Raw genomic sequence first — 19027 nt, 5'->3', positions numbered from 1 at the left:
TCACAGAATATCCTTCATATACAGTGAGAGCAAAAAGGAGGGGGCACAGCTTTTGGCAGAACTACCAGTGATAAGCAGTGGAAATTGCCATCGTTATTGGAACAGACAGGGAAGGCAAATAGGGATAGATGAAAGTTGGATAAACAGAAGAGGCCAAGATTTTAGGGTATTTATAATTATTGAACTACTGTTTACATGAAACATACTGAACCGTGCAGTGTATCAATTTACTGAAGGCCCAAAGTCTATCACTCAACCAAAACGTGCATTTTTCATATGTTTCAATATAAATGAATACTCCTAAGCATAAAAAGTTGAAGCAGATTTGTATTGCCCACTCCTAAATAATTCCAGATTGAAGGACAGTGGATAGAGCTGGGAAATTAATAAAATATGTGATTAATTACATAAAAATAATGCTCTCTTTCATTAGTCAAATTTTTTGCTGTGATTAAAAGTGCTCAGGGAGTAAAAAAGAGAAAGATGGCTAAAGTAAACCTCCCATTTAAATAAATACATCTCTACAACTACAGAGTGATACAAGACAGGCTACTCCTATTATCATCTCTAAATATTCTGAGATGTCTTTATGGTGATAAACTGAATTTATTTCACATGTTTAAATGTGTGCAAAGTTGTTTATCACATAAGATTTTACTTTGCAAATTGTTCTTTCCTAAACAGTGATGCAGATCAATTTAATTAATAACAAAAGAGTTTTAAGTGACAGGCTAATATTTTGTGCTCTCCTCAGTTTAATAAGCTGCCAGTAATCATCAACAGAATTTTTCAGAGGCTATAGAAGTAATAAGTTAATAAGCAAAATTACCAATATGTTAAGTTGCTGAATGAAAAGAAATATATTGATGGAGACTCTGTATACCAGCAAGAAAATAAATAAATGATATTTCATTATGGCAAGTGGGACAAAGCTCTAAGAAACAAGATAACCTAGTGGAAAAAAAAAAACTCTACCTCTGAATAACTACAAAACAAACCCTAAGAATATAAATCACTTAAAAGCAATTAGAATAAAAAAATAAAAGCAAGTAAGCCCTATAGTTTTAGTATAGATATAAAAGAGATCACCATTACTAAAAGAATCTTTCATTTCTTAAAAGATTCCAGGCACTGTATTTTTTAAAGTCTAGTGAAAAATTTTTAGTATAACTATAGATAAAAATGGCTTAGGAGAATTCACAGTAGTGCTAAAATTATCTAGATTACATAAGAGGAAGAACACATTTCATAAAAGAATTGTGTAATATTTTGCCCTCATGTAACCATCAGTTTGTAAGCTGCCATGACAGAGATTACTTTCCTTCAATTATTCTATTTCTTACATATCAATTGAGGCACCAGTTTCTTTCTGAATTTTTCCTCATTCTTTTGCTAGAGATAAAAGAGAAATTATACATTGAGAAATATGCATTTGAAAGTTCTATGTTGCTGTAGCATTAAACGTTCCTAAATTACTGAAGCTGTAGTAATAGAAAGGAAAGAAAAAATGAGCTGCTTATATTAACCTTTGCAAATGGCTCTTTCTAGTAAAGAAAATCAAATTGAAAGCTTGAGGGATGGCAAATTCACAAAATGCACGAAAGTGTTTCGCTTTAAAATAGTTTGAAACAAGTATCAACACTAACTCAAAATATGAGAGAAGTAATAAAAGAAGTAAAACAATTTTACCACATTTTGCTATGGAAGGCACTTGAGAACATCCACTTTTAATCTTAAAATACATTAATATTTTCTGATTTGCTTTGTTTTGCTGTTTTTTGTTGTTTTTTTTTTTAATCTATCTTTTCTTCCCCACTTCCCATTCTTTTTCTCAGAAGTTGAAAAACATGACCTTGATGGAAGAACCCAGAAATAAAAGTGTATGGAATCCAGGTCCAATCTTTCCATATAAAAGGGAATTTTGTGCATAAAGGAGTTAAACTTAAATGCACCTTAATTAAAGCTTAAAATGGATATAAATTTTAATCAAAGTTTAGACAAAGTTTGCAAGATTTGTTCACAGATTCACACAATCTTCTAAGTTGGAAGTGGCCCAGAAGGATCGTCAAATCCAACTCTTAAGTGAATGGCCCATACAGAGATTGAACCCACAACTTTGGTGTTTTTATCAACAGGCTCTAACCAACTGCTAAGTGGTAGAGAATGTCTGAATGTGACTCTAAAGTAAATGTAATTAATTTTGGTTGCTTGTTTGCTTTATCTGAAAATATATATAAACCTGAAACAACCTTAAATCAAAGCATATTTTAAACAGGGAGAGAGAGACAGCAAGGAAGTTACTCCATTTATGAAGATTAAATCCACTCTACAACAAACACAGTGCCATCAATCAAATCAAGAGAAATCATAAGATTGAGGCAACATTTCAGAACACCTAACAGAATCCAGTCCTCCGTAGCTAAAAGGCCTGGACACCTTCCAGTACAAAGAATTGAACAGAAAATCCACTGCTGCTGTACCTTGTGTCTCTTCTCATCTATGTCTATTTTTTTAAAGTTACCCCTTTAACATCCTTATAACTTACTGTGCATAAAACTTGATGCACCAAAGAGCTGACAGGTTGGAGTCAGTAGCTGGGAGAGTGTATTGCTATAGAATTTTCTCTTAGATTTATACAAGAAGTGTTTAGAAATGCAGAAAATCAAAATTGTTATTACTTAGTAACTTGAATTTAGAATGTAATAATAACAGGAAAATGAGCTCTCAATGAAACACTGTTTTAGATTGCTGTGACCATGAAGGGCCATAGCTCTAGAAAATCAGCTCACCACCTTTACAGCCACTCCTGTAGAAAATAAATTTATACATACCTACATGAATAGTTGATATGATTTGTGTATCTACATATTTCAAGACAACATTAAAACATGCACTCAGCTTTGAAGATATGTACCTTTCTTGAGTTATCCCTTTCCACACATTCAGTTGTAATAAAGTTGTATTATATATCACCTTGCAGCATTTCTAATAAAGTAAATGCAAGTATATCTTAAAGAAAAAAAATGTAAGAAGTAATTTCATTTAAATCATAGTCTAATGGAGGCGGAAGGAAGGAAAGGGAGAGAGGGAGGAAGGAAGGGAGGGAAGAAGGGGAGGGAGGAATCACACACTAACTTGGCAGCTGACATCCATTCCAGCCTCCAGAAGCACCTGCACGACAGCTTTGTGGCCATTTCGAGCAGCAAGATGCAAAGGAGTGTGTTTTCTTGTATTACAGTTCATCAGGTTTGGATAGGCTTTGATGATCATTTTCACAACGCGCAGACGTCCATAAAGTGCTGCCAGATCCAGAGGTGTTTCCAGTTTGTTGTTTCTTATTGTGGGGTCTGTGAGCTCTTCTAGCAGAACAGCAACAACTTCTGAATGACCATACTGAGCTGCACAATGCAGGGCTGTTTCATTTTCATTGTTCTGTTAAAAAAAACCCAAAAGCTTCAGAAATTCATGTTTAATCTACAACAGAAATGCTCAGCTTCTATAAATTGCTTCCATGAGATCACTACAGAGGCAGAGGTTTGTAATATAATGTATGGTAATATATGTTAAATGCTTCAAAATTACTCCACTGAAATTTTAATAATAACACATTAATACTTCAGCTTGCTGCTCTCAAGCAGATGAGCTTCTTATGTGTCTACATTGCTCCCAATCCATTTTAACAACATGCCCCTCAAAACCTTGTAGCTCATGATACGCCAAAATCTGTAACCTTCTTTGATTCAACTGTTCCTGAAATTATGATTGAGTACTTCTCAAAAATACTCTGACAGTGAAGTCTCTCTTCTTGATTTTGCTGGTTTTATACCACAGCAGTTTGTTATTAGAGAAATGGAATTATGGAGTAAAGCTGCAGTGCAAATGCATCAGGCACAAGGTTGATTTCATGTATCACTATAAAAAGTTACTATCCAGACAACAATTAAAACTCTGAAGAAGACAAAACAGCACCTATACAAATATTTACAAATCACTTAAGCACTTGGTCTTACCAGGACTCCAGAGAGAGGTATCTACATGTTTTAGGGCATATGAGTACGTGTATGCTCACAAACCTGTATATGAATAGGTTTTTGCGTTATAAAGCAATGCCCTCCCAAGTGTTTCTCAAAATATTACTCAATAAACTTAATAATAGATATTGAGAATAAATAAACATTATATTTTTTAATTGTTTCCTTCCAATTCTGTCTGTATACTTGCAACACCAAAGAGACAACTTCAGGCAAAGACAAAGGAAATAGTTTATCAAGCTCTGAATTCTATTTCATCTACGTTATTAATATATCATATGCAGACTTCACAAAGCTTTAAAATACACTAGATGCTATAAATTGTAGAAGTATATACATTAACTGCCTCTTCTGATAAATTATTTATAAAATATTGTGACAGTTTAGGAATGTCGTAAAAATACAAAATCAACAAGCTACATAAAAAAATTAAGATTAATGTAAATTCAGAAAAGATACTAAAGAAGGGTAGAGATATCATTCTAAAGGAAGAAAAGGGGGCAAATCTGAATCCATAGGTGTATTTTTCAAGGAGGCAGCTGAAGAAAGTTCAGGGGAGAGAGAACTGAAAATTGAAAAAAACAATTGCCTTTTAAAAGACAAAGAGTCAGAGACTCAGAGAAATGAGGCTTTGGACTCTTACTCAAAAACTAGCTAGGATAAGAATATTCATGTTGCACAGTAAAAACTAGAAAGGAGGAAAAGCGAAGATTTTTTTTTGGTAATGATGTTTCTAATTCTGTAACCAAGAACTCAACTCTTAGGTTTGTGGTTTTAACAACTTGCCTATCATTTTCATCTCTTGCAATCTAAGATGACTCAGATGAACTTGGGAAACAGAAGAGACAGATCAATACATTCAGATAAATCAATGTTGCAGTCAAACTCATGGGTGTCTGCAACACCACACAAGATCTGAGACTGGAGCATGTTTCCTGCTAAACTGTAACACAGAGGCTAGAGAAGATCCAGGTAGAGAAGCTTGCACTGGCAGACACGGCTTGATGTCTAGTAAGTATTTAAATCATTGTGCATCATTCAGACCACCGTGTGGGCTTTCTTTATTGCAAAGCTAAGAAATTCAGATTAAACTATATATACTGTCACAATACTACACTGCTGCAATGTTCCACCAAGTACCTGAAACAAGCTTTTTCTGCTCAAGTGACTTTAATATATCTTTAAATAGGACCAAGCAAAGTAATGTTTTTATGTACAATTGTATGTCCACAGTCACAAGCACAGGTTATTAATTTTCAAATTCTTCAATATTTCATGGACAGCTAGATGAACAGGCAATTGCAGCCTGATTTCACATACAATTAAGTATGAACATCAGATAATTGCACACAAAATGGACGATCATGGTAATTTTTGCCTACAGTTACTGCATTTATATGTCCAATGGACATAGTTACACAAAGACACATATTACACAAAGTTGTGTAATAACTATACAAATAACTATATTGGCATTCTGGGAGGTAAATAACAAAATAAATGTTTACAATTAAATACCTGTCCAATATCTGCTTATATCTGAGGGTTTTTTCAAGAACTTATGGAAATACTAATTGAGGGTTTTTTCAAGAACTTATGGAAGTACTAATTGAACTATTTCAAATCTTGTGCCAATAATGCTAATACTGTAGCTTAAAAGTATTCTGAGTAAATTTTCAAAGAAACAAAAATTAAATTTGCTGTGGGCCTTTTCTCAAAATGTGATAGACAGATACAGGCACAGAAAGATCAAACAGTAGACGCTGCGGCTGCTGAACACCAAACTGGAATTTTCTCCCTCTGGATAAAGAATATCCAGCTGAATCTTCACACAAAGGCATATTGAAAGGAAAAGTACATTTTAAAACAGCCTGATGCACAAAAGCAAAGTAACAAAATGTTATTATTTTCAAATGTATATTGTTGAACATTTTTCTATGGTCTTTATTCACCAAATAAAAGCTACATTTCAGTTCATGACCAATTGAACTGATACAAAATTATAAAGACCTACATATCACTGAAATAAAGCAGAAGAATGCAACCTGGACAAACATGATAATTAAATTACGTATATATACGCTCTCAAAAAAGCATTGTACATATTGTGTTATCAGAGCTGAGAGGTACTACCTAATTAAAACTTGGTAGTAAAACATTATTCCTTCTTCGAAATGCAAATTAATAGCTTCAATTCAGGTAGAGAAGACAAAACTATTTTTTACCTTCAAAGAGTAAATTAAGACTTGTTTAACTGCCCTCTAAATTTATCTACTTTGACAATTTAGTACTACTTATCTAAATCAGCCTAGAATGGAGAGGAAAGGAGAGGAGACTATTGATTTTAAGGTAGTTTGTCTTCATATCTCTAAAGTTACATACTGTTTTGAAACAATATCTTAAAAATGCAAAAAATTCTTCAAGAAACTGGCAATAACTTCATGCCGTTGCCTGTATTTTCAGTTCCAAGCATAAACAATTGTTTCTGAACCACAGAAAGTTTATGTGTTAACACTCATTGCAATGAGCAGGTGATCTGCTAAAAAATATCTGCATGCAAATTACCATTCTGTAATGACAGCCTCAAATTTGATATCCAAGGGCTAAATATTACATCTAGTGCTGAAGAAAAAGACTAGAATCATTGCAGCAATTTTGGATACTTCATGGTATGTTAGCAACTAAAAGACAGATTCTACACCTGAATGGTTCTAGAAAAAGAAAGATTGAGAAGTAAGAACCAAGTAAAGACATACAAAATGTAAGGTAAAAAGAGAAGACCAATATCATGCAAACACAGTATTTTTAAAACAAAAAAAGTCTCTAATATTCATTAATAATAATATTTTTGTCAAGTAGCTACTCTTATGGTCCAAAGGACCTTGACCAGAAATAAGGAAAGCATTCCGTGATTCAGCTTTTAACCTTTTTTAAATTTTCTTCATTTTTTGTCACAAGTGTTATTTCATGGGCAAGATCCTGACCTTTTGCAGGCTTTCTCTGACTCTTCTCTTCTACATACAGCCAGAACTCAGGCTGGTGTGGCTGCAAACTGAACTGTGCCTTCAGAGCCCTGCATCTCATCAGAATTTGCAGGCTGTGCTACATCATTTAGCTGCTAAGGAGGTGTGCCACTGCAAAATGTACAATATATCTTTAGGTCTATTCATTAGAGAGCAGATTAGCAAATACATTATAGAGACAGTTATTGTAGCTTGGCAGTCTGATAGTGAAAAAGTACAGGAAGTATCAAGAGAATGAATGGCTATCATGAATATTATAGAGGCCCTTGTGAAGCCACTATTAGACTGTGGGTAAATTCAGGACATTTATTGTATAGTTGTGAAGTCCTTTTTTTTTTTGCCAAGCAAGTGTTAAATCTCCTAAAGTCCATGCAAGTACAGTACAAGCAATAATAACTCAAGTACTGATTTAACAGAGCTGTCCAAAGGATGCTTAACTCCTTTTTTTATCAAAGTGTTTTGATGCTGAGCTTGAAAAAGGAGACTTCCTAAATCACTGAGCCATTTCTTTGTCACATAATCCCAAAGTGAAGTAAGTGACCAAGATATTTGTTATTAAAAGCTTTTTGCTATTTGCTCAGTTATGAAATGAGAATTTAATTTTAAATTAAAGAAGGAGGGAATAATGGGAGATTCTGGTGGGAGATTCTGGAAACACCTATCTATATGCTGAATATACGCAAAAGTAGGCAACTAGAAGAAAAACAAGACCAAAATAAGGCTTTAATAACTAAATAATTAAATAGAGAAAAAAGGAGCAAAAGAATATATGCAGGACAGAGAAAGGAATGACCTCAGGAGGGTCTTAGTTTATGTATTAAACCAGGAAGACAGGTTCCTGAGAAGTTCCACCAAGAAGTTAATAACTCTGAAAAAATAAAGGAAGTTAGTCTGCAAGTTACTCAGTGTGAATTTAAATCAAATCTACTGACTTCCCATTGAAATGCACTTTTACTTATGTAAACAACATAAAAAAGTAATGTAATATGGTTGACTACTTTGTAAAAACGTTTTTTCCTAATTTATTGCTGCAATTGGCTTAAATTAGAAAGATTGTGTGTGCACTTTTTTTCCTTCTAAAGAAAGTATAGTAAGAGCTGCAAGGGAAACTCTGAAATTTATACACTATAATCAAATTAATTGAGGGGTAAAATCAAATGCAGAATTTGAAAAATATTGGGTTAGCAGGCTATTTTGGAACTGAATTGAACTGGAAGTCCATGAGGTGCCACTGAGAAAAGTCTGTGTTTCATTTGGATGATATGGAAAAGTTCACAAATATGTTAAAATTTAGGTGTTTACACCATATGAATGCATCCTGGACTCTTTCTTCATTTTCCAAAAGAATTGTTGAATAGTTTTAAAGAAGTGGGGGTGGGTTTTGTGGCAATTGCAATTTGATGCAGAGGCAAATTCTACAGCACACTGAATCCATAAAAATTTCAGAAGTATTCACATTTTTTCCTGTAAATTTTTCACAAGTCATATTCTGTATATATATAATTGGAATATATTTTATTCATATTTAATAAGACTTATTTATATTTATCCCTGATGTTATTCACATTTTTTCTGGAAAATGCCAAACACTGCATATTGACCTGTATGCGGCTGTTATTTATTAAACACTTTTTCTTAAATTAGGATTTGTTATCAATTATGCAATTTTATGATGAAAATTGCCACAATAAATGTTTTAGCTATCCAGATCAGTTTTACAGAAATAAACTATAAATAGTTTGACTGTTAACAGCACACCTTTTTATTATCAATTAACAAATATTAATCTCATACTATTTTAATTCAGTTTATAACTTACATAATTTTAAATCTTCAATGAAGTTAAACCCTTACATTTTTGCAACGTCACCGTACTTTGTGATTTAAAACATACACCATGCCTGTCAACTAAGACTCCTACATTAAACAGTGATAGAATTCTTCATACATAATTGTTATGCTCTAACCATTCTCTGTGTGTAGAGCTGCCAGTCTACATTCCACCACCCCCATAATGTAATTGTCATTTAGCTGTTTGTCTCTTTATTGTTTGTTCCAATTTTATGTAATAGGAACAGCAGGGGGCATTCAGAGCTTTAGATGCTGGATATGGTTGCATATGATGCTATGATGCCACTTAACTGCATTTTGAAAGTGTAGAATGCAGTTTGATCAATTTACAATATTACCATATAAAATCCATTATTTCATCTAATATACATTTATGCATCATGAACTTGTCATTTATTTCTTTGTTAAGTTATCCAATCGCTTTCCCATAAGTTTTTAGAAGCATTTTTTTCACATACAATTTCAATCAGAGAGATAACAAAAACATGTTACAAATTAGTTGCAATAATTTTTAAATCATGAAAAAAAAATTTCTTAAAATGCAAACAATTACATCTTAATGTGATCTTTGGAAAAAAAACACCACAAACAACAAAAACAGAGGAAAAAATAGTCTGACTTGAGTGCACTACTTGCTGAGGTGAAAAGTTGTTATGAAAAATGGCTGTCCTTATCTCCAGGTCTCAGAAGAAAAAGGAGAGAAAAGTAGTCCAGGATTTCTTACAAGCCATAGCTTCAGCTCCAGAGAAAAGTTAATAAAGCATTAAGGAGTCACCTGCCTTACAGAGCCTATCTGCAAATAAGCAAAAGCCTCAGAATCCTACAGGCTCATGGGAATGCACAACAGGTTAGTTAGGGTGAGGATGCCTCAGGTGTTATTTGAGGAAACGTGGGTGGAGGTGGCTCTGTAACAACACGACATCCCCTCTTTCTCGGATACAGAGGATATTCTCTGCACAGAGTGCTAATTAGCAGGGGGAAGTAGGTGCCAGCAAAGTAGTCCACATATTAAACCTGGCCATTGTCTAGAGTGGAACACCAAGGAATTTACAAGGTCAGAAAAACTCCGTATATATGAGTTTAACTTCAAAGTTTGATATGATCAAGATGCCCTGAAAAGACTTAAGATGCAACATTTCATGTAAGTATTGCTCACATATTTTCTATTATAAGGTTTTTGGGTTAAATGCATAAACAGGAGGACCTTTTTTGAGTCAGTGGGGTCAGTCAGCTCTATCCCTGCTTATTTGCTCCAGTGATCAAACCAGATACAGCACACCTAATCAAGTCTGACAATATTCTAGAAGTCTGGGGATATGGGGATTGGGGAGAAGTAGGTTTGAATTTACATCTCTCTTTCTGATCTTACTGAAATATATTTTTGACTCACCCTCTCAGAAGTTCCTACACAGCTTCCAGTATTCTGTCAGTAGAATATACGTAATGTCTTCAAGCAAGCGTGTGACACACGATTCAATAGTTGCTTTTTGTTTTTTTGCATAAATAAAACTGAAAACACCTCTCCTTGACAAAAGGTAATCCTACAGTTCAACTGGTTTCATCCTACATAAAACAACTAATGAGAATAACATAATTCTCCAACTTCCTCAATCTGAAACTGAAATCACAGCATGACAAATTTTGCATAAGGTTTTTTTTCTTGAATATGCCAGAGTACTACAGGATATCCCAGAAGACTGCCACATGGACATATTTTATTACTTTACTTTCCTATATTTCCTGCACTAATACTTGATATTCATATCTTCGTTATTGTATGGATTCCAATGGCTAGGTGTATAACCTCAGATATCAAATAGATTACTCAAAGCATGGTGTTTTGAGTGTTTGTAATCTAGGTCTCCCATTTCTTATCTTCTCACAGTTTGCCTTCTGGCCACTCTACTGTAGGCACTGAAAGAACAATTAATTTGTTAGATTGCACTTTGCCATTTGAGGTGTTGTGGGGTGCCAGGTGGGACCATACCCGGATTTCACCACTCACTCCACAAGGACCTGGAAATTCTGAGCACCCTCTGTCACACTCTCAGGCCCATGCAGATGTCTCAGTTACTGCAGGGTCTCAAGATACTGCATTTCTGTGTTTGGACACTTGAATCCCTCTTTTAGTCATCTGAATAGCCCTGTTGGCTCCTGTGATTACACAGCCCAGACCTCTGTGGAACCAAAAGGTGACCATGCAGGAAATGTAGACAATTATAGCTTAGATCTGAATTAGGAGCTGACTCCCACCTTCACATTCCAAGTCTCTGACTACCCTGGCAAACGCAATTGCTTAATGGTTACTGTCCGCATTTCACAGCCTACTTCCAGCTCTTAAGCAGCTCAGCCTAGATGGTATCCAATTTTAATGAGCTTCTTTCTATTTCTAAGTACTAATCCTATGAATGGACCATGGAAGAATATACAGAATAAAAACAGAAGGTGTACCATATGTTTGACAGCAGAATGCAACTTGCTTATACTGCCCTTACACACTATAATACTCTCATCATTTTCTCTTGGTCTTTTTCTTTTTATCTATCCTTTCTGCTGCATGTGCATCCATGCAGCCCATCTGGTTTGATATTTACCTCTGCATATCTGATTATTTACAGTACTCTTAAAATATAACAAGGACATTAATTTTATCTCAAAGATTTTCAGGAACTTAGTATCTCAGAGTAAAAAATTGCAAATTTACAACCATACAAAAAAAGATGCAAAGTTAGAGTATGTCTTGATGTGATTTTTCCAAAGCAAACAGAAGGTTTTTGCATACTTTTTAAATCTAATATTCTTTAAGTCAGTGCCTATTCAGAAGAAAGGTATCTGGTATGCTTATAATGGAAGATTTGATCAATCTTGGAGAAGAAAGTACTGAAACAATGGAAAACAGACTTTTTTAAACTTGTCTATAAACTGGTCAAACCCACAGAATATGTGCTGCTTTTTTTTCTGATGATATACAAGTATTTTTTATCACTTCACCTGTTCATTCACTCTGGAGTGTGATGGTCCATGATGGATGAGAATCTTCACAATATCTACATCTCCTCTCCAAGCAGCCAAGTGAATAGGAAAGTAACCTTTATTATCTGCTACATTGGTTGATGCTTCATACTGAAGTAATTTGAGAACTATATCCCTGGAAAACAGGAGGTAAATCTCAAAATCAACAGGAAACTAATTTTAAGTTTATACATGAACATGCATATGACCAATATTTTTATCCTGGAAAACAGAAAAAAACAAACCTGTATTTCAAGCAAAACAGCTACAAAAAGTGAAGACAAATAATTTCTGAACATTAAATAGATAGTGAAACATAGGCAACAAGTTAATTGTAATGATTCTTACTTATGAATACCATCAACAATATTATCATCAGCTCTCTGAATCTGTTTCTTTCAATAGGATCACCTGGCCATAGAATTATTTTTAGAATTTGCCTGTTAAGAACATGTGCATGTCCTCAAGGCACTAAAGGCAGAGAAGTACTCTTGTCCCCATCACTGCTGAACTCTGGAGGCAGGATGACAAGAGGATAGTTTGATGGACACATTTCTTACTGGAAGGCTAAGTAATAGTCTTTCCTCTTCTTTAAGGCATTATCTCAAAGATATTTAGGAAACAATTCAATGATTATCTAGCTAGATATATGAAATAACTTCTTCTATGTATAACTTCTATGAAATAACTGCTATTCTCATTTTCCACACTCAGCTGCCTTGTAGAAGTGAGGGGAAAAGTGACTTATTACCATTTTAATTCTCTTTATATTCCTTTTGGTGTGGCTTATCATACATTAAGTGAAAGATTAGCATAAATTGGCATATTGCATCCCTGATTTTTAAGCAGTTCCCTGTACTCAACCTCAAAAGCTAAAGTAAAAATCAGCTGTGTGATATGATAACATTACCAAATATGTCAGAAAGTAAATAAATTCTGTCTTGCTGCTGCATTTGTAGTCTCAGTTTGACATAGTCTGGCCTCCTTAGTTATTAAGCTAAGAGAATCTATGATCCAGTGTGGGCAGCTCTATGCACACTTTTTACAAATATGGAAACACTTACTGATTTGGCTCAAAAAAATCAGCGAGGGGAGGGACCTTGATGTAGCCTATGTTATGACCAAAAAAAATTACTACAAACTGACTACAAATTAAGACAGAAAATAACTCTAATGTCATTATTCTTTCAACCTTGACAGAACCTTATTTAATTGCATATTGAAAGAAAAATGTGATGAGTTATGAGGGGAATATATCCAGCACAAAAGAAACTGCCAGTTGACTGGAGTCATCACATCTAAGCTTTGAGGAAAATTTAAGCTGGATTTTGGTTACTCCTGACAAGGTCAAATGCCATGAGAACAGCCAAAAAAGAGCAGGTCCACTACAGAAGATTTCTGTTACACAAAAAGTTCCAGAAAAGTGACTCCTGAGGGAAACTTTTTAGTACATGTAAGGTTTCAGAGCCTTCCCACTAAATAATAGTTTTGCAGCAAATCATCCAATGAGGGCTAGACATACACAACAGTTTCTTTGAAAGGAACACCAAACAAAGGAAGTATAAACTGAAGTAAGTGGAAGAAAATCAGAAGAAAAGCCCTGCACAGATGAAATCATAGATTTCATAGATTAAAACATACAGGAATTTTTGGGAAGAGTCTATTGCAAGATTCAAGTTACAAAATAGAACATGCATCTCCTTTATCCTTCAAGAATGCCCTGACCCATCACACTTATCTAGGGTGAGTCTTTTTTAGTGCTTTGGCAGAACTTTTTCATTTTGTACAAATATATTTCAGAGAGGAGGATACCAAGTCCTTAGCCCAGTAACACTACTGGGCTAAGTGAAATTACTTAGGGAGACAGATTACAGTGCCTGCCCCAGATATAATTTAATTACTTATATAAAGCAGAATAGTTTCACAAAGAAAGAGAATGATCCCACAATGACCAAGAAGGAGGGCATTCACATCCAGTGATCAAGCAAGGATTTGAACAATGGTGTCCAAGTACCCAAGCCACAAATCACATTCTTACATTTCTTGAAAAACTCTGAAATATCTCACATTCAACCTAGTGTAAAAAGTGGGAAAAATTCAAAACCCAGAAGTTTTTAAAGGACAGGGACTTCTCCTAAGTGGCAGATTCTCGTGTCAAATGATTGTATGCCATTTTGATTTTGAATATCAAGTCTGAAAACTCAAATAGAATGTAAAGTAATTTATTGGTTATTTGTAATGACTAATAAAATCAGGACCATCATGTGTCTGTCCAATTCTCTTGCTGGCCATGCTACCATTGCAGCAGGATCAGTATAATGGCTTGGGTAACAGGTCCTGAAACCATCACGATTTATCACAAAATACCTCATGATGTATTTCAGTTTAATATAACAAGGTATAATTGTGATGTCAGTTACTGCTACTTATCCTGCTAAGAGTGTAAGGGGTCATAGCAGCCAACATTGGACTTTTCAAAGGCTGTAGTTATGTACAGCAGCAGATATAAGTCCAAATTTTTAAGTCCTCCCTGACCTTGGAACAAGTTTGGTCAAGACTTAGTCTAAAATCATGATTTGGCTTTTGCATGTTTTGGGACTTCATATTGCTAGAATTCACTTGAACCTCTGATAGTTTCAGTATTTATACAGCAATATTTTTAACTTTGTGTGTAACTATTACTGCACTGCTAGTATGAAATATACTAATTCCAGTTTTCATCTATTTAAAATCAGCAATCTTTCCAAGCCAATGCTTGAGTTTGGTTGGTCAAAAATTAGCAATAGCACAAGAAATAATCCATAAAGCATGAACAAAAATGCTGAGTTTAACAGGCCACTTGAAGAACTTAGACCTAATTATATGGAAGTAAAATATATTAAGTAAAAATATATCAATGGATGATTCTGAACCTTCCTACACAGCTGAAACTTTGGAAAATGCACAATATCTAGTTCAAGAGTTTACTTTATATATTTAGAAAGAATATCCCATATTCATCAAAAGATTGATCCATCCTAAAGGAAACAGGCACCTTTCTAGAATACAATTGAAAACATATCCTAAAGTTTTAATTTTTCCATAGAAGGATGCAAAAATTTTGCAATGAGTAAACTAAATAAATAATAGTTATATATCCACGTGTTATTTTATGGACAGTCCAAAATCACACAAAAATTCATGCTGATCACTCTTAATTTCCACTGGATTTAGATTAATTCCTTGTCTCCTTAAACAGAGGAGTTTAACCAAAGCTTTATGTCAAAACTTTCTTTAGTGAAAATACCCTTTTCCCCATCCTGCTTTCAAGTGTATAATTACTAAATATTCTTTCCATGTTACTTTTGCTTTGATAATGATTAATCTCTACTGTTGTTTCACAAAATTGCTTCCCAAACATTCACACTCTACACATGTGTACATACATACAGAAATATAACACGATATTTTCTGCTGCAATTTCCCAGCGATGAAAACTACAGCCAAGACCAGCAGCAACAATGCTAAATTTCCCCAAAACTGAGGATGAATTTGGAAGAAGCACTATAGAATCAATAGCTTTTAAACTACAGTTCCCATTTGTCATTACTACTTATTGATATTGATGACACTGTCAAAACATCTTATATTCATTTATTCCATTTGGAAAAAAGGCACTTTTAATATGTCAAGGTTTGTCAATTTCTGGTACAAACCTCAGAACTATGCTCGATTTTCTTGCATTACAAAGTTAAATCTCATTCTACATAAAAACAAAATGTGAGGCACTTACTTGTGTCCATTTAAAGCTGCATGATGTAAAGCAGTATAACCCGAACTGTCAGTGCAGTTTATGTTTGGTCCTCGCCAGATGCTGCAAATAAAGCAAAATTGTGATATTAATATTTTGGCTCAGCAAGTACAGAAGTGTCAGAAATTTGATCTACAAACAATCTGAAGATCTCTGCAATAAGTGTGATTAAACTTTAAGAGATGAATTACCTTGAAAGAAAGTTAAAATAGCAAGTGTCATCTTCAAATCAATATAATTTATCTTTAAAAATAATTTTACACATCCATCTATATAAGAGTCATGAACTTTATGTAGGGCAGACTCAAACACTAATAACAGAAAAGTTATTTCAATTAGAACTGTTCTCCCTCTATTACTCTGATAATTACACTGAGGTTATCATCTGATTTTGTACTACTTTTCCACAAGTATGTATTCATTGTCTTTAGGTCAGTTAGTCTAGAACCAAACAAACATCAGATTAGTGAGAACCAATCACATTGCTTAAAGGGCCAGGAAATTTGTTCTTTTTACTTACCTTGATATTTTAGTTCCCACTTTAGCTGATTATATTTTTAAAATAAATTAGATATACTTTCAAAAATAATTTAATTAAGTTTTGTTATCTTGCTGTATTTTACAGACAACCTCATTACATGTCCTGTTTAACCAGTCTCATGATCTATTATGGGCTTTTCAAAAAACAGTAAAGGACATATTTTATTTCAAAGTGGAAAACATGGCTGCTACCAAACCAAAACAAAATCTACCAAAACCAACAACAAAATCAAGCCCAGGAAATTGGATAAAAGAGGTTCTGGTGAGAACCAGCAGGCTTTTTTATCTAACTGACCACATTTGAAACTGATTGTATCCTTTACAGAAGCAATTTACTTTCCTGTAACAGTTTTCATCATTAGTATTAAAACTTCCAGAACACAAAATTATGACTCCTGAATCACAGTCTATATTCATTACTTTCTCATTCAGTGCTAAACAGTCACTGGCAAGACATATTTCCCTTCACTTCATGCATTAGAATTAAGTGCTGTTGTTTAAAGAAAATAATTTAAAGCTAATAAGTGAAAAGAATTTTTCATACTATCATTTTTCATTATCTACATCAGTAAAATGACATGTTATGCTTAACAAATGATTTTTAAGATTTACTATTGAATCTGCATTTTATTACCTATAAAATGGAATATATATATTTGTACATATATATTCCACACAAGGGAATACTGATGTAGACTGGTCTCTTTTTCATTGTGTGTATTTGAATGATTCATTAGCTCATAAACTTAAGCAGTTGTTGTCCTACAAGTAATACTGTGTGCACACAGAATTACTTGTGTGAAACATTGTGTTCTGCACTGAGTATAATTCTACATAATGCTGGGTACCTCACGTCTCCCTGCAATTTAATTTCTTGGAAGAAGAGGACTGAATTATTTTCTTGGGTGCAAAGAAGCAAAGAAAAGAAAAAGTAACTTTTTAAAAAATCTTCTCAGACATCCACAGATGTTCTTTTCTACTGAAGGCAACTTTCAGATAAGAAAAGTCATTCTAATCCTTTCAATTAAAGGAAGTAATTTTAAGTTCATGAAATAGTAAAAAATGAGTCCCTGAACTGAGAGCTCCTCTGCAACAGACAGATGTTATTTTTATGGCAAAGATAATCGTTCCTTTCTATTAGAAGGAAAGAAGTCCTAATGCATTGATAAGGTACAACCTCTCATACTTTCGCATAGTGTTTATCCATTATTGTTAATTTATTGAATTATATTTTCATCCTTTGATATATATACCAGCTTATGGGAGAATGAAGAAGACAAGAAGTGGCATAGAAACTAAGATTTAAGATATTACCAAAAAAAATACACTACCAATCAGAACAATTTACTTAGTTATGATATGGTTATAATTTGCTTGCTTTGACTTAGAGTTGTTCGGATTTGTCTGTTGTCTCTTTTTTTAAAGTGCAAGAATCCATGAATTCATATACTGTTCATGATGCACTAGGCATCATGAATTTAAAAAAAAAAAAAAATCAAAGAAAAACTTTAAAACTCCTACCAAATTCCCTAAGAATATCCTCATTCGTTCCCCCCTAATTTTCTTCTTTAATCCATTCACTAATTAAAACGTTGTTTTATTTCCTGACTCTGGTTTTAGGAACTATTTTTCAACTGAAACTATATGAACTTAAAAAAAAAACCACCAAACCTCTGAGACTTTGTTAGAGAGTATATAAATGCACCTATGTGAAACTCTTCATGACACACAGGTTGGGCAGCTGAGGGGCAAAGGACAAAAGACAATGAGTAAATGCTGATGACTCGGAGACACCAGACAGGATGGACAGACTAATCACTGTCAGCTCCCAAAGGGTACACAAAGACATGCTCAAAATCACAGTGTAGTTATCAAAGTACAGAACACAGCAAATAGGAGCAGGACATGGCTGCAGGCAGCTCTCTTCCCTTGGGCCTGTGCTGAAATCCTCTCCCAGAAGGTCCTGAATTGCAACAGGTCCAGTATATACACAGGATATTGCTTTGATAACTGAGAATCAAAGTAAATTCAAACTGGACATTCTGAACACAAATTCTTACATTCTAAAACTCCCAGCTTCAGCTAGTACTCTTCTCTTGCAATTAGAATGCAGCAGGATAGAAGTCCAGTCATATAAGCTCCATAAAAAGCAGCTGACTTCAAACAAAAGTGGAATAGAGTTTGAGGAAAACCTAAAGATCCCTTCTTTAGTATCATAAACATATATGATATATGAAGACTCATTAAATACATTGATTTATCTGTATATTAAAATATCTGTAAAAACAACAACAAAAAGGAGGATCTGGCAGAAAACAAATACCCCCATTCACTCGCCAGAAAAGAATATTTGTTGAGAGAAAATTAGCAGCTCTTCAGAATACTGTTAATATTGAATGTTCTCAAAAGCATATTTCTTCCAGTGATGCAGCCAACCGAATTTCTTAATGTGGCATGCATTAATAAGTTAGGAATCTGTTTTCCCACGTACATCAGTAAATTAAAACCTTCCCATTACTTAATGAATTTTTAAAAAGTAATTGAACCTACTTTTTGTAAAAAAAAAAAAAAAAATTAGTTTTCATTCAATGGTGAATTAAAACATGATCAATTAGTTTCTTCCATTACATCTTGCCAAAGTAAGACACAAAGAAACAGAAGTCTGTTATACTATTTACATTATTGCGAAAAGCTGAAGGATCTCCTCCTCAACAGTCTGCTCTTTGTGGACAAAGAATATTGACCTTATATGAACTGATGTCAAATATTAATTGAAAATA

The 19027-nt window shown here is 33.9% G+C and overlaps 1 protein-coding gene across 2 annotated transcripts in view; it reads right to left on the bottom strand.

Moving 5' to 3' along the window:
- Positions 1-19027, bottom strand: part of ANKS1B (ankyrin repeat and sterile alpha motif domain containing 1B) — a 408607-nt gene that overhangs the window by 347050 nt on the left and 42530 nt on the right. For both annotated transcript variants that reach the window (XM_066549544.1, XM_066549545.1), the window contains exons 2-4: positions 15690-15770; positions 11897-12053; positions 3136-3432 (exon numbers count right to left, since the gene is read on the bottom strand). In XM_066549544.1, the coding sequence (XP_066405641.1) occupies positions 3136-3432; positions 11897-12053; positions 15690-15770 (535 nt within the window). The remainder of the gene's footprint in view (positions 1-3135; positions 3433-11896; positions 12054-15689; positions 15771-19027) is intronic.

Source organism: Molothrus aeneus, chromosome 5 (assembly GCF_037042795.1).
Source record: "Molothrus aeneus isolate 106 chromosome 5, BPBGC_Maene_1.0, whole genome shotgun sequence".
In the NCBI taxonomy this organism is placed as follows: domain Eukaryota; kingdom Metazoa; phylum Chordata; class Aves; order Passeriformes; family Icteridae; genus Molothrus; species Molothrus aeneus.
The sequence above is the reverse complement of the archived record's forward strand: the minus strand, read 5'-3'. Positions and strand labels throughout refer to the sequence as shown.